At 44.7% G+C, this 13909-nt stretch overlaps 1 protein-coding gene and 2 non-coding genes across 4 annotated transcripts; all 3 read right to left on the minus strand.

The window, feature by feature from the left end:
• Positions 1 to 5396: 5396 nt before the first annotated feature.
• On the minus strand, positions 5397 to 11857 carry slc25a3a (solute carrier family 25 member 3a). 2 transcript variants are annotated; one of them, XM_061252439.1, is made up of 8 exons: positions 11704 to 11857; positions 11185 to 11336; positions 8644 to 8771; positions 7609 to 7788; positions 7338 to 7519; positions 6471 to 6643; positions 6244 to 6354; positions 5397 to 5781 (listed from the first exon to the last, which is right to left on the minus strand). In XM_061252439.1, exons 2-8 carry the CDS (start codon positions 11318 to 11320, stop codon positions 5621 to 5623), a joined length of 1071 nt encoding a protein of 356 aa, XP_061108423.1. In that variant the 5' UTR covers positions 11321 to 11336; positions 11704 to 11857; the 3' UTR covers positions 5397 to 5620. The 2 variants fall into 2 exon arrangements, with proteins under 2 accessions (XP_061108423.1, XP_061108424.1); XM_061252440.1 differs by lacking the exon at positions 8644 to 8771 and adding an exon at positions 10119 to 10243.
• Positions 5881 to 6092, minus strand: LOC133135959 (small nucleolar RNA SNORA53). The gene has a single exon (XR_009709466.1). It is a non-coding gene; the product is annotated as a small nucleolar RNA SNORA53 (small nucleolar RNA).
• LOC133135960 (small nucleolar RNA SNORA53) lies at positions 7004 to 7215 on the minus strand. Its single transcript, XR_009709467.1, has one exon. It is a non-coding gene; the product is annotated as a small nucleolar RNA SNORA53 (small nucleolar RNA).
• Positions 11858 to 13909: the final 2052 nt, after the last annotated feature.

Genomic DNA, 13909 nt, shown 5'->3' on the forward strand with positions numbered 1-13909 from the left:
TATAAATTAGCATTCCTTCTTACCAAAGCAATCCTTGCAGACCACAACAATCACAATAGAGCTTAGTTGGGCCGTGAGATCCTCCCACCTGACAAGCCAATCGGAGCACTGGAAAAGATGAATCCACATATTGAGCCAAGAGGAGGAGGATTGTTTGCCACAGATTCTTGAGTGTAAGTTTGCATGTGTGTTTGAGCTCCTTCATGAATGCATATTTGCTGAGGGCCTGTCCCACTTCAGTGTACTTGCCAGTCAGTAATAAAAATGGGACTGGATTATAATAAGACAGAGGCCATTGCCTTCCTTCTCCCAGCCTTATCAGTAATATACTACAAACATAAAACACGCATGCAAGCACATCAATGTTTAGACTATTTGTCCAGTAAATGCCTGTAAATGTCTTGAAGTATGGATTGAATGTACCATCTGGGTTTCAAAGCGCTTTACAGGGTTGGTGTGGAGTTGGGGGGGGGGCTGAACTACCTGGTTCTGTTAAAAAGACCAAGTAAATGTCAGTTTCAGACAGTCCAGTTTCCTGATGCTGGTGAAAAATACATTGTAAGAACTGAGGCTAGTTGCCTTGTGGTTTAGATTAGAGTGAGATGAAGCTTTTCATTTGGGTTTTATTAAAATACAGCTTTAGCACACTGATGGCATGAGGCAACATAGCTCACAAGAACAAAATGTTCGGAACTCCCTTCCCCCCAACAGCCACAAGCAGACACGCACACAATAACTCAGCACATGCACATGACAAAGGACCATGCAGAGGCACATGCATTCCCACACATATGTTTATCTCATAAATATAGATTAAAGTAAAACATCTGGCATCTGATGATTTTTCATGCCTGTCCTTACTGACTCCTGCATAATTACTCCAATTGCCCCAGAGACTGCAAAAGTAAATTCCGTTACATGAATGCACTCAGACAACCACTTCCGTTATTTACAGGGACTGCAGGGCACTGATTTAGGGGTCACCAACTAATGCAGCCATTATACAGACAAAACACATGACATTCCTGGCTTTTATCCAGGACTCGTGCATGGGCCCTCGGGCGGTTCTGCAAGTAGGAGCACCAGCCAAAGGCACTTACTGCTGGGTTACACGTTAGAACAGAATGCTTTTGCATCACAATACAACACTTCAGCTACCATCTATTTCCTATCACTGTTTAGAATAATTACAGTAAATGCCAAACAATGCTAAATATTTTATTGTTCAGTGCAATGAACTATGATCTATGTTTTTGAGATGTTCAGAACAATAACATCTACTCTATTCTATTATTATTGTTAGATACAAGCAAATTATGAAACCGTCTATTTCCCTGTCAATATTGTGGAAGAGCAGGCAGGCTTGCAGTTTGACACACATTTAAATGGATTTTATTCCATTTACTGCAAACTAAAATACTGTTCAAAATCCCTAGAACACCACACTCTAAAAAGGATGATAACATATGGCACCTTTTAACTTTGGGGATTGTTTATTCCCTGCCTTACAAACAAATAAAACCACAAGAAAGGAAATTAATTCATGTGTTAAAATGTCCAGTTGTCTGCCTTCATTATTACATTATTGGCATTTGGCAGACGCTCTTATCCAGAGCGACATACAGTTGATCAGACTAAGCGGGAGACAATCCTCCCCTGGAGCAATGCAGGGTTAAGGGCCTTGCTCAAGGGCCCAACGGCTGTACGGATCTTATTGTGGCTACATCGAGGATCGAACCACCGACCTTGTGTGTCCCAGTCCTTTACCTTAACCACTACACTACAGGCCGCCCCTAGAATAAGAGATGTACCTCTGATTGATGCTGTCTGTCATGTAGAAGACAGTATGTTTTTGATCTATTGTGGAAAAGTGTACACAATACAGTGTACAGTATACAGTAAAGTGGCAGTGGCTCACTGTACTGCTGACTACACAAGTACAGATAGCATGGTGCTGATGCTAACTGTTTTTAATGGGTGAATTCAAATGGAATTCAAATTCCTTCACTTTGTCCAGTTAATTTGCAAAACCAATTCACTCGATTGTCACTTTCTACACAATACAGACTCCTTAGTTGTACAGTATGTTAATTATGAAATGTTGCAAAGGATGTAATATTTCTGATTACGTAAATAATGCTGATATGCTGTCATGATTCTACTACCCTGCCTGTGTCTATCAGCAGGCAATATTATACCCAGCCTGGCAGCGCAGGTCATGAGGTGCACTGGAACAGAGGCAGCTATTTGAGAACAACCTCTACAACATGAGCAAGGACAGAGACAGAGGCACGCCCATACCCACACACAGCCATGCCTGAAAACACAGGAAAAGCTCAAAGTCACACGCGCATAGGGGCTGGAATGGGTAGGAGTCTGCTTCTGCCCTTGCATGTTGACCTTATGCAGCATGACGTTTTTCCCAGTCCAGTTTTCAGAAGTATGATGTTTCTGAATGGTAAATTGCTGTTGCTAAACATAATGCCACAGTAAAAACAAACTAAGCCCCATTCCCTTCTGACCGAAACAGTGAAAACACCGAACGCAACTCTGTGTGACTGCAAGAGCAGGGACAGAGTACCTCCATGCAATAAAAATCTAAACAAATAAAAGAACTGGTACCATCACACAGAAACGTGTACTTGATGTGGATCATAACATTTACTTCATTTATACATAATCACAGTGACAAAAGCACTCAAGAAGCACTAGCCTCACAGTGCTGACTGCAGCTGCAGCTCCAGCTCCATACGGGGACCCCAATAGATGACTACCCAATTTCTGTGGGGAGGGTTCAGTCAGTTAGAGATTGCCAGCCACTAGATCCTATTTAGCAGTGCATTTGAATCATAGACATGAAAGGACTCCGCTCTGGGCAAGTTTACAGTAGCTGTAGTCTGTGAATCAGCAGGTGAGAGAAGTTACTTCAAGACCACATGTTGGCAGCACAAATGTCCTTTCAATTTGGGGTGGGAAATGTATATACAAAAATGTATTTATTTTTTATTTTGTTCATTGTTACCCTAAACCTAACCCTCAGAATTCTTAGCTACAAAGCGTTCTTCAGAGATTTTGGCAACTTCTTGAAAAGCCTGAGCTCACATCTGTTTGGATTTAAATGGTGTTAGTAACTTACGATGCAAGAAATTCAGGCCTCATGGCTTTGGAAAACAGCATTGTAGGCTTTGTGTGGGAGTGCAAACAGATGAACTTCAAGGGAACAAGTCTTACGTATTCAGCAGGTACGTTCATTCAAGAAAACACAGAAAGCTACAAGAGAAATGGTTTGATAAATCTGTCGAAATTCACTGGCTATTTGAGGAATTATTTGATTTGTACAACCAGGTATAAAGAAAAATCAGGGAACATATTCCACACACATTTTTTTTCTTTTTCTGTTTGGATACCTCAGGGACCGTGCTGCATTATTCAAGAGGGAAAGTGGAGAATTTTGTGCTATTATTGTCAGAAAACACACACCAATGTATGGGTCACGGAAATATGGGGCTTCAATTTATGTGGCCTTTCACCCTCACCATCAAGAAGCCGTAGCGGGATCCATTCCAGGAAAATAACGAGAGGATGTTTCACAGAACCCACCCCCCCGAGTCTCCATTCAGAGGACTTAAAACTACATTAACAATCAGGACCAAACACGATGGACGATAATGACAACAAGAGTAATTGAGTCACAGCCAGGACTGCTCGACACTAGGTCCAGCACTTCCTCCAAGCACATTAAGAGTGACGCAGATTTGCAGCATTAGTCCATTTAAATGTGCAGAGGCCAGAACAATGCACCCAAACACACTCTCAAACATACACACCGCTCACCAGTTGTTACTGCCATTATGCTGTCAATCAAATACGTATCCACACCATGCATTTTGTCAATGTGCTCATTCCACACCTTTACAAGCATCGCCTTCCCTGTCAGATTGCCACGACAAAAATATGTACACCGACCATTTTCTCGTCTACACGCAAACTGCCAAGTTCAATGATTTGTCTTTAAGAATTCCAGTTTAAAAGATCGAGTACTAGCATACTCATCACATTACTTTCATTTCAGATGCTCTCATCCAGAGAAACTTTCAATAAAATACATGAGCATTAACCGGGTTGATCTGCGCAATAGATTTAGACTTGCTAGCATTCCCAGATTAATTAGTACTGATGCAAAGGCAAATCATTAATGCGAGTAATCATTAATAACTGAGAAACAAAGTACAAATTCTAAATGTATACAGAGAACTCTCCAAAATCTTAAAAATATATCCTAAAACTATAAAAATGCATTTACCTGAAATAATACAAAAGGAGGGACTGCGACAGGAACTAAAATCAATGCACTCTGACAAGTTGGGACTGCAGTCTGTGTCGGAAGATAGCCAATGATTCCAGTGTCCTAACCACGTTGGGAGGTTCATTCTACCAACGAAATATCCGCCAGCCAGCCTGCGTTTTCACGAAAGCCCATTCATTCTTGTCTATAGCAGTTCGTGTTGTGCTTATTGTACTCATTTTCGCGCAAATCCTTACTCCTGTGTTAGCTCCGCATTAGGTGTACCCGTTTCTCGGTTTTACCGTGGTGTCACCCCATCGTCTGCAGCGACGGGGCAAGAGAGCGACTTCCATGGATCGGCGCAATGTTTCCAGTTCACGTAAAGACACTAGGTTAGGAATGTTTGCCAGCCCCCATTTGGGTTGGGTTAACCAGAAAAGTTTTTTTTTGGAATTGTCCTACTTGTTGGTCTTTTACATTGAGCTAGTCATGTTGAGTTCTCATTTTCTTTCATTACTTCTTGGACATTCATCATTACATCTAAAGTTACACACCCACTTTAAGAACCCCTACACATCCTGGAGGAGCCCCCAATAATCCAGTTACAATCGGGCTGGGCTGTGGTGTTGCCAAAGGAAATGCAAAAGCTGAGTGGGGCTACCTATAACCAAAAGTAGAAGTCAAAGTAAATTCCAAAACAAGCCAACCTACTCCAGCTAACCAAACCTAAATAGAGGGGGGATACTCCTAAACCACCCATCGATAGAGACCATCCCACATCCAAGCCACCATCTTATGAGAGCTTTTACAGCACAAGAATGGAATGGCTTTCATAAAACAATCTGTAAAAATCTAAATTGCATACCTACACATCCTGACCAAAAAAACATGCAAATATAATTTTAAACTATTAAAAAGAAATGTAAATGATGCCTTTAAGGCTTGCTTTCCTCTGCCTAAAACAGGTGAGCGGTTGGTGGGGATAAAAAAAAAAATAAATAAACACACAGTTGGCCTATTTTTGTAGACTAGGCCAAAGAAAGGAGGTCATTGACTACCAGCGTTTCAGCCCTTAAAAAAATAAAAAATAAATAAAAAGCACACTAGTCAGTTTCATCAGGTTTTTTCCTTTTTTTTTATTACAATTTCCACAAAATGTAACAGACACGCAGCCAAGTCTTTCCCTCTATCCTCCTAGCCGGGAGGCCCACCTCCCTTCTCTATCCTCAGTGAGCTTGAGCAGCAGTACAGGGCTGTGGATTGCAGTAGGTGCTTAAATAGACACGGGGGCTGTGAGTTATGCTCGGACGTGTGGAGAGCAGACAGTCCGTCGGCTCACTCCGTGAGGCCCAGCTTCTTCTTCAGGGACTCGGGCATCTCCGGGGGAGGGGGGCGGGGCAGGCGGAAGTACACCTTCACCGAGTCGTAGATGAACCACTGCAGGGCCGTCAGGGTACCGATCATGATGATACGAGCAATCAGACCCTTCCACACACCTGAGAGACAGATATGTCAGAGATGGACATGGACACGCGTGCACACACAGTAGCCTCCTCTGTTCTCCCTGAAGCCCCAATCACGTGACTGAGGGAGGAAGTGTCCGCCCACGGGCCTGGCTGCACTGGGAGCTTCCTGCAGGCGGAGCCAGCGAGGGGCCAGTGCAGCGGGGGGCCAGGGGGCAGGTGTACTGCTCTCACACGCCAATGACTCAAGCACCTCTCACTGTACAACCGGTAAAGTTGCTGAGGGCCCTCCAGACTGCAGCAGTGCAGGAGCGCCCTCAAGAGGTGGATCTAAGGAGCGTGTACAGTGACTTGGTAACAGATAGACTGCTTATATTAGTCTTACTCCATGAATCAATGCCATACAAGCTTGAGCAATATTAAAATGTGAATATTAAGTGTCGTCAGTGAGACTGCTGGAGCAGAACGGAGCTCAGGGTCTGTGTGGGGACTCACCTTTGGGTCCGAGCTTCTTCAGCACCTGTGCTGCAGTGCTGCCCTTCTCCTTGTTGAGCACAGACACCACGGAGTCAGCAGGGTGGGACACGATGGCGCAGAACACCCCAGCTGCAGGGAGGAGGAGGAGAGGCGTTACAGGAAGCAGCAGGGTACTCACACACTCCACTGCTCCATCGCCCTCCCTGAGAAAGCAGCAGGCCCAACCGCCCGGTCCCGGTACTCACCGATGTAACCGGCCACGAAGGTGACCACCAGCTGCTCTGACTTGGAGCACTCGCTGCGTGGCTTGGGCACCACGTACTTGTACAGGGCCTCTACCGTGCGCTCGAAGCAGGCGAACTTCATCATGGTGTACGGGATCTGCCTCATCCACAGGGGAACCACGCCCTTGTAGAAGCTGCAGGAGAGAAGGCAGTCAGGCCTCCAGCCCAGCTCGGGTCCGGCTGACAAGACATTCGGACAAAGCGGTATGGCCTTAACCCAGGGCTGCTCAACCCAGTCCCTGGAGAGCTACCGTCCTGTATGTTTACAGTCCAACTATAACAAATCTAGTGATGCTGTCGAGCTGCTAATTAGTAGAATCAGGAGTGCCAAATCAGGGTTGAAATTAAACTGTCCAGCAGGTTATCTCCAGAAAGAGGACTGGGCAGCCCTGTCTTTAACAGAAACGTCCAGCTCTGAGTGGACCACTAGCCCAACTGATATGGCAGGAATGCACCGAGAAGGAAAAAAAAGAACAGTGTGGACTGAAGGAGGAAGTGTCCGCCCACGGGCCTGGCTGCACTGGGAGCTTCCTGCAGGCGGAGCCAGCGAGGGGCCAGTGCAGCGGGGGGCCAGGGGGCAGGTGTACTGCTCTCACACGCCAATGACTCAAGCACCTCTCACTGTACAACCGGTAAAGTTGCTGAGGGCCCTCCAGACTGCAGCAGTGCAGGAGCGCCCTCAAGAGGTGGATCTAAGGAGCGTGTACAGTGACTTAGTAACATATAAAGACTGCTTACATTAAGGCACGTTCACCGGAACAAAGAGTGCTCTGTGGACTCCCTGTGTGATGAAGCTGAAACTAACCGTCCTTGGCATGGAATACTCACGCCCACAGGCCCTCCTCGGCGTACATCTTGGGAGCGCACTCTCTCAGGGTGTTGGCGTAGCCCGGCTGGGTCTGGATACGCACTTTACACGCCTCCATAGGGGCCAGGGCTATGTCAGCGAAGAACTCCGCGCTGGCTGATGCTGCCAGGTAGAGGGACGTCCTCCACAGGTAGGTGTTTTCCTGAGCGCAGAGACAGTGTCGCGGCGTTGTCAAACGGCTCACCCTTACGCTACGGTCGGAAAGCGCTACCTCCTACCGCGTGCGCTCACCTCTCCCAGCATGTTGCTGTACAGGACCTTGAACACCTCGTAGAAGCCGAACTTGCAGAGGCCCTGCATCGAGTACCCGATGAACGTAGGGGCCCAGCCCTTGGCCAGCCCTCTGGTGCCATCCTCCTTTAGGGTGACGGAGAATCCGTTGAAAATGCTCTTGTACTTTTCTGGATCCACCTGGAAAACACAAATGAGAAGATTAGAGGGGCAACACGCAATTCTGGGGAAAACATTCATAGTCAGGTACAGGCCATCCAACCTATCTATCTAAGTCAAGGAAATCAACATGCCCCCAACAAGGATAAAATGATTTAGCAAATGCCCACATCTGATCCCGCCCTCTAAAGAGATCCAAGTTAGAATTGCACATTGGAGACTGAATAGCCCATGACAGATCCCCACTGAGGTCATACTGGCTAATCCCAACTCATCCTGCTATGGCCAGGCTGGATCAGTTCTGAGACTGCTCCTCCTTAGCATTCAAATGTAGCTGGTTTAAACTGCGAAATATCTTTCAGCACCAAACCAAAAGATCTGCCGCTTAACATAAAACAGTGTGTTAAGTGAGTATTTACTCACACAAAATGGCTAAACAATGAGTATTTGTGATTTTTTAAATCATTTGCGTGAACTTGACTAGACTGCAGCAGTTTGTCCATTTGCTGAAGTTGAGCTGCATCTTCACACAAATACAGGACGTCTACAAGCAAAATAAAATTCAGGTTCTCTTAATTTGGTAGCACTACCGAAAGCAAACAGTCACATCTGATTACACCACAATATTCAAAATCCTAGGACTGGTTATAAAAATTGCGAAAAAGTTGGACCGTGGGATGATTTCAGCTGAATGTAGACTACTGAGGAAGTGGAAACCAGCCAGTAGGTTCATAAGCGTTTCTTTTCTATACTGAACTTCCACATTTCCTATATTTGGGCTGCCTCTCGCAGGCCTTCCAGACAGTCAGCAGACTTACTCTGCAACCAGACTCGTGCACAAAGTGGTTAGGAGTGAGTGAGCGGTCAGATACAGACCTGTATGCGGCACTTGACCAGGTCGAGGGGAACGACCGCCGTGTGCGTGAGGCCGCAGCTCAGGATGCCCCCAAAGCCACAGAGAGCGTAATATTTCATGGAGCCAAACTCACAGCTCACTTCCGAGTCTGTAGCAGGGAACACACATCACCCCGTGCAGTCAAGCTCACACCATGCAGCGGCAAACCACACCATGCCAGTATCAGCAACCTGGAGGCTAACCACATTAACGAGTCATGTTCATCCATTTCTACACGCTACACAAACCTTTATGTTCTGACTAACTTTGGATTTGGGGTATGCACATTACAGAATGTAATGAACGGCACCCTACTTTGGATGATTGCCTCTACAAAGCAGAAACAAATGGGAATAAAAACAGGTTTGTCATTCATATGTACCGCTGGATCCTACCAACCCATTAAAGCAACCATTTCTATACACATTGCACTTACATTTTGGACCTTTAGCAGACACAAAGAACTTACAAATGCATATTCTTTTGACATGTATAGCGTTCACACAACTGGATATTTATTGAATCAGTCTCAGTACCTTGCTCAAAGACACAATAAGTCCCCCACCTGAGAATCAAACTGACAACCTTTGCATTTTCAGCAGTGTTTCCTAATGACTGCACTACACTGCTGTCCAAATGAAAGGTTATCAAAACTGTTAGCCATTAGGCCTACAGCCCTGGAACAGTGCAGCATTCACATCAACAGCATGGAGCCAGGTACATACAAAGGGAAGCTATTATCATCCATCGGGACAAGAAGCCAGAAATGTCCATTGTACTTTGTTGCTGGGTATTTCATATGGTTACTCAGATTACATTACATTACATTATTGGCATTTGGCAGACGCTCTTATCCAGAGCGACGTACAACAAAGTGCATACCCATAACCAGGGATAAGTTCGCTGAAAGACCCTAGAGGTAAGTACAATTTCAACTGCTACCTGTACAACAAAGATAAGAACAAGGGCCATTTGTTTTTTTTTTTGTTTTTTTTGAACAAACAAACAAACAGAGCAAAAGTTACCAAAGTTAACTATCCAAGCACTGCTTACCTAGCCAACTAAAAATACCGATACACAAAGCAAGTCACAGAGACAACAATTAAGGTTCACAGGGAGGTAGGGAGGGATGGGGAGAGGTGCTGCTTGAAGAGGTGTGTCTTCAGCTTGCGCTTGAAGGTGGGGAGAGATTCTATAGTTCTGACCTCAACGGGGAGTTCGTTCCACCACCGTGGAGCCAGAACAGACAGTAGTCGTGAGCGTGAGGTGGAGGTTCTGAGAGGGGGAGGTGCCAAGCGGCCTGTGGAGGCTCAAGGTGCTGGTCCTGATGATAGTCACCATGTGCACAGGCTATTTCGGTTTTAAAAAGTGCAATTCAGCAGCTGTTACTTCAGGTTAGTGTGCTTCACACCATGCAGAGACTGGCCCTTTCAGGGTTGCAGCTAGGGCCTCAGACCTGAATTCTGCATTTGACCAGGTCCAAGGGCACAACTGCTGTGTGTGTGGTGCCGCAGCTCAGAATCCCACCCAAGCCACAAAGGAGGAAATACTTCTGGGAGCCAAATTCACAGCTGTCCCCCTCTAAGGAAAAAGGTGCAATGATCCCACAGCACTGAATCACAAAAAACTCCAGTATAATGGCACACACAGGGGCATAACCCACCAATCAATTATAAACTAACCACACATGAACCCGAATTCCACCATACCACCGTCAATGTGCCTCTAACAATACACGTTTTGCGCATGTAACATAGCTTGCTATTTTCAGTATAATAGAAGTTAAATGCATACTTTAGTCATTTAAATATATACATTGCTGCGTTTCTGTCACTTATTAGTCAGCAACAACCAATCATGTTGTCTTTTGCTGCAACGTCTCACTAGCGAAGATGGTCACGTGGCGCTGAATCGTTCGAAGTTGTTAAAACAAGTTGTATTAGCCTTTACTTGAAGTTCAAGTTGAAACAAATCTCGCGGTACAGCCTCGCGGAAAAGCGAAGGCCCTTTCGATTAACTTTATTCTTGACATCTCACCAATAGATCGTCTAGTTTTGCCCTCTAGCTAGCTACGTCCTGAAGGAGGGCTGGTGGGGCCTGGGAGGTACACTAGTTGCCTAGGCTAGCGTTACCTAGTAACTTGTTTAACATATCACCAGACCACAAATATTGAGTGTTTTAATCCGACCTGCAGCCATTTAGCTAGCTACAACTGAATTCACTAGTAATTTTTAGAATTGTTAGCGAAATACACAACCCAACATGAGCTAGCTAAAGTATGCTTAATGAATAAGTTAGCTAACTAGCCTATTCCATCCACAAACGTCCCATATTTTAAACAAACAAGCGTATATGTATATACGTTTATCGTTGACGACTTAAAACGACTAACATTACCCCTGCCCTGATAACTGAAATGACTCATTTTTAAGAGGTCCCATCTTGTCCTGCAAAGCAAGAGGAGTAAATTAAGCTAGCTAACGGCTAACTGCGTTGAATTAAAATGAAATGCTTAATCTTACCGGCCACTGCAGCTGCAGCTAACCTGCGTCGGTCATGTCCATTGCTTTGTTTCGGTTCCTCGATATGTTGCAACGTGAATAATGGGGCACTGAATGGATTCGCCCGGGCCAACTGAGTCAGCGTGGTAGGGTACATTTTTCTTGATAGAACGCTGTGAAAGGGAGTAACTTACTATTAGCTACAGAAACTTGGAGGGAACTGAAATAAAGTTACGTTTCAAATCAATATGCTTGGAAATTACACTTGCAGGTAACTTAGCTAACACGCCAATATCACCTTTAGCCATAAATTGAGTCTTATCTAGTTAGCTAAATCTGTAAGTTAACTTGTCTAACTTAGCCAAGTTAGCCAACTAGCACTAGTTGCATTTAAATCAAGAGAGATACGATTAGGTTTAAATCAAATTTATTCGACGAAATTGCAATACCAAGTCTAAGCAATCATTGTAATAACATTTGTTTAATGCGACGTGAAACAATGGACAACATTCACAATATTGAATTAAGCCATATTCTCACTTTCCGCTGTTGTAAAATGGCGCCTCCACTTCCCTTCACCCGCGGCTCGTAAAGGCCCGACGTCCTCGCTTTGAATCAATTTGTCCTTCCTCGACGTCACTACACTTAAAATATAAACGTCATTTGCTATTTGTCCAGTCAAAAAACAGAGGCAAACTAAATCCTTAAGTAGAGATTCCTCACCCAATTTCCTTTTGTTTATATGACAAGTTCCGGTTACCACTATAGTTGTCGTGGATTTATGCAGTTCCGGTGTGGGAAGTTAATACTTGCAGACGGAATTATCGAGTGAACTGTACTACTTGATTCGCATTATGGTACCTTTCTGTCGTTGCCATGAACTTTCACACAGAGCAACAACTGAATGAAAATGTACTCCAGTACGCATTATATGCACAATCATACTTTTACATTTCCATGCAGGATACAAAGAAAAGGGTTCATGCACACAAGGCTCTTTTATATGCACACATACAACTGAGCTTCATTAGCAGTTTAAGGAGATTACACAGGGCAGGCAGAAGGGCACATTCCTCCAGGCCTATTTTTAAATTTGTTAGTCAGGTGAACTGACCTCCTCAGCAGCACCTCCCCCCACCAAACACACACGTTATGGCAGCCCCCAACACCATTGCTAGTCATTTGTCCAGGCACAGATCACCCACTGTAACATGTAATGTAGCCCTGCAACCTACCACACATTTGTCATAGCCCTTCTTGATTATTTTAAGAAACCAGCTTGAATAATTATAAGTTAAATTGTGAGACTACACATTAATTACAAGGATCCCTTGTAATTCCCTCCCTATTTTGTTATCTTAATTGAAGCCAATCTGGCAAAAAAAAGAAAAAAAGAAAAAAGATGTCAGTACATAACGGGGAAAGCAAAAAAAGTACTTTATTTTATGTCATACAGTTGAATTTCCATATAATTAATGTCTTTCACCTTGTAGATCTAGGGTGCCATTTCCATGTGTGCAAAGACAGTATTTATTCACCTTGTAAGTCATTTTGTCAGAACACGGGTCAGTATCACATTCTATCACTAGGTAGCATACAATTCTAAGGGTTTGCACTTAGAGATAGATTTAGGAAGTGTAAATTAAATGAAGTTCAAACAAAATAAATACATTCTCTGCATATTCAGGCGGCTAGTTAGGTCATAGGCGGCACGGATGGTGCAGTGGGTAGCACTGCCGCCTCACAGCAAGGAGGTCCTGGGTTCAAATCCCCGTCGGCCGGGGCCTCTCTGTGCGGAGTTTGCATGTTCTCCCCGTGTCTGCGTGGGTTTCCTCCGGGTACTCCGGTTTCCTCCCACAGTCCAAAGACATGCACGTTAGGCTGATTGGAGAGTCTAAATTGCGACCTGTCCAGGGTGTATTCCTGCCTTTCGCCCAATGTATGCTGGGATAGGCTCCAGCCCCCCTGCGACCCTGATCAGAATAAGCGGGTTCAGATAATGGATGGATGGATGGTTAGGTCATTTGTATGCATGTCTGACTGATGCATCTGTTTCGCAAATTGCAAATAACAATCTCTTTAAACATGCACAAAAATGTGCATCAAAATTCACAAAACTCATTAATAATATTTTTTATCAGTGCCAACTGGGGAGCAGAAAATAGATGTGGCAGGCCTCCCTTTAAACTGATCATTGGTCTCAACCCGTTTTAATTTTGATCTGAATAATCAATTTTAAGGAAAACACAACTTCTTTCTGTACATCATGTTATGGAGATCATTTTATCAAAATACATTTTAAAGACAAACAACTCTGCTTAGTACCATGCTAGCAAAAGCAGTTCACACCAGTTGCCCTACAGCAACATGCAAACCCAGTACAAGAGGTAGAAGTCCAGCCATGCCAGATTTTATGTTTGGGTCAACAGCTGCAGTGTGGAGTGCTCAAAATGGCTGTGATGAAGTGTGTTCCAGTGTGCAGCCTTCAGGGGTTATGAGTACGAGTGAAGCGCTCGGAAGCGGTGTTGAAGGATGTAAAGCTTAGGCCTAGTCTGCAGTATCCGCAAGCAAGCATCATTAAGTGTGAAAACAGCCTCAAAGGCTTGTGGGTCCACGGGTGGCCTGCTTCCCCGCAGCAGATGAGTGGAGATAGGGGGCAGCCCTGTGGTGGGTCACTGAGCAAGAAGGGCGATGACTCAGGGGGGAACTCGAGACACACAAAAGAGAGGGTTTGGGAGGGCTGATC

Source organism: Conger conger, chromosome 8, assembly GCF_963514075.1.
Source record: "Conger conger chromosome 8, fConCon1.1, whole genome shotgun sequence".
In the NCBI taxonomy this organism is placed as follows: domain Eukaryota; kingdom Metazoa; phylum Chordata; class Actinopteri; order Anguilliformes; family Congridae; genus Conger; species Conger conger.

Coding starts and splice junctions, on each gene's coding strand:
- slc25a3a (XM_061252439.1), bottom strand. CDS start 11,320: ATGTACCCTACCACGCTGACTCAGTTGGCCCGGGCGAATCCATTCAGT. Junction 6,355..6,470: donor CTTCGTGGCCGGTTACATCG/GTGAGTACCGGG, acceptor TCCTCCCTGCAG/CTGGGGTGTTCTGCGCCATC. Junction 5,782..6,243: donor GAAGAAGCTCGGACCCAAAG/GTGAGTCCCCAC, acceptor TCTGTCTCTCAG/GTGTGTGGAAGGGTCTGATT.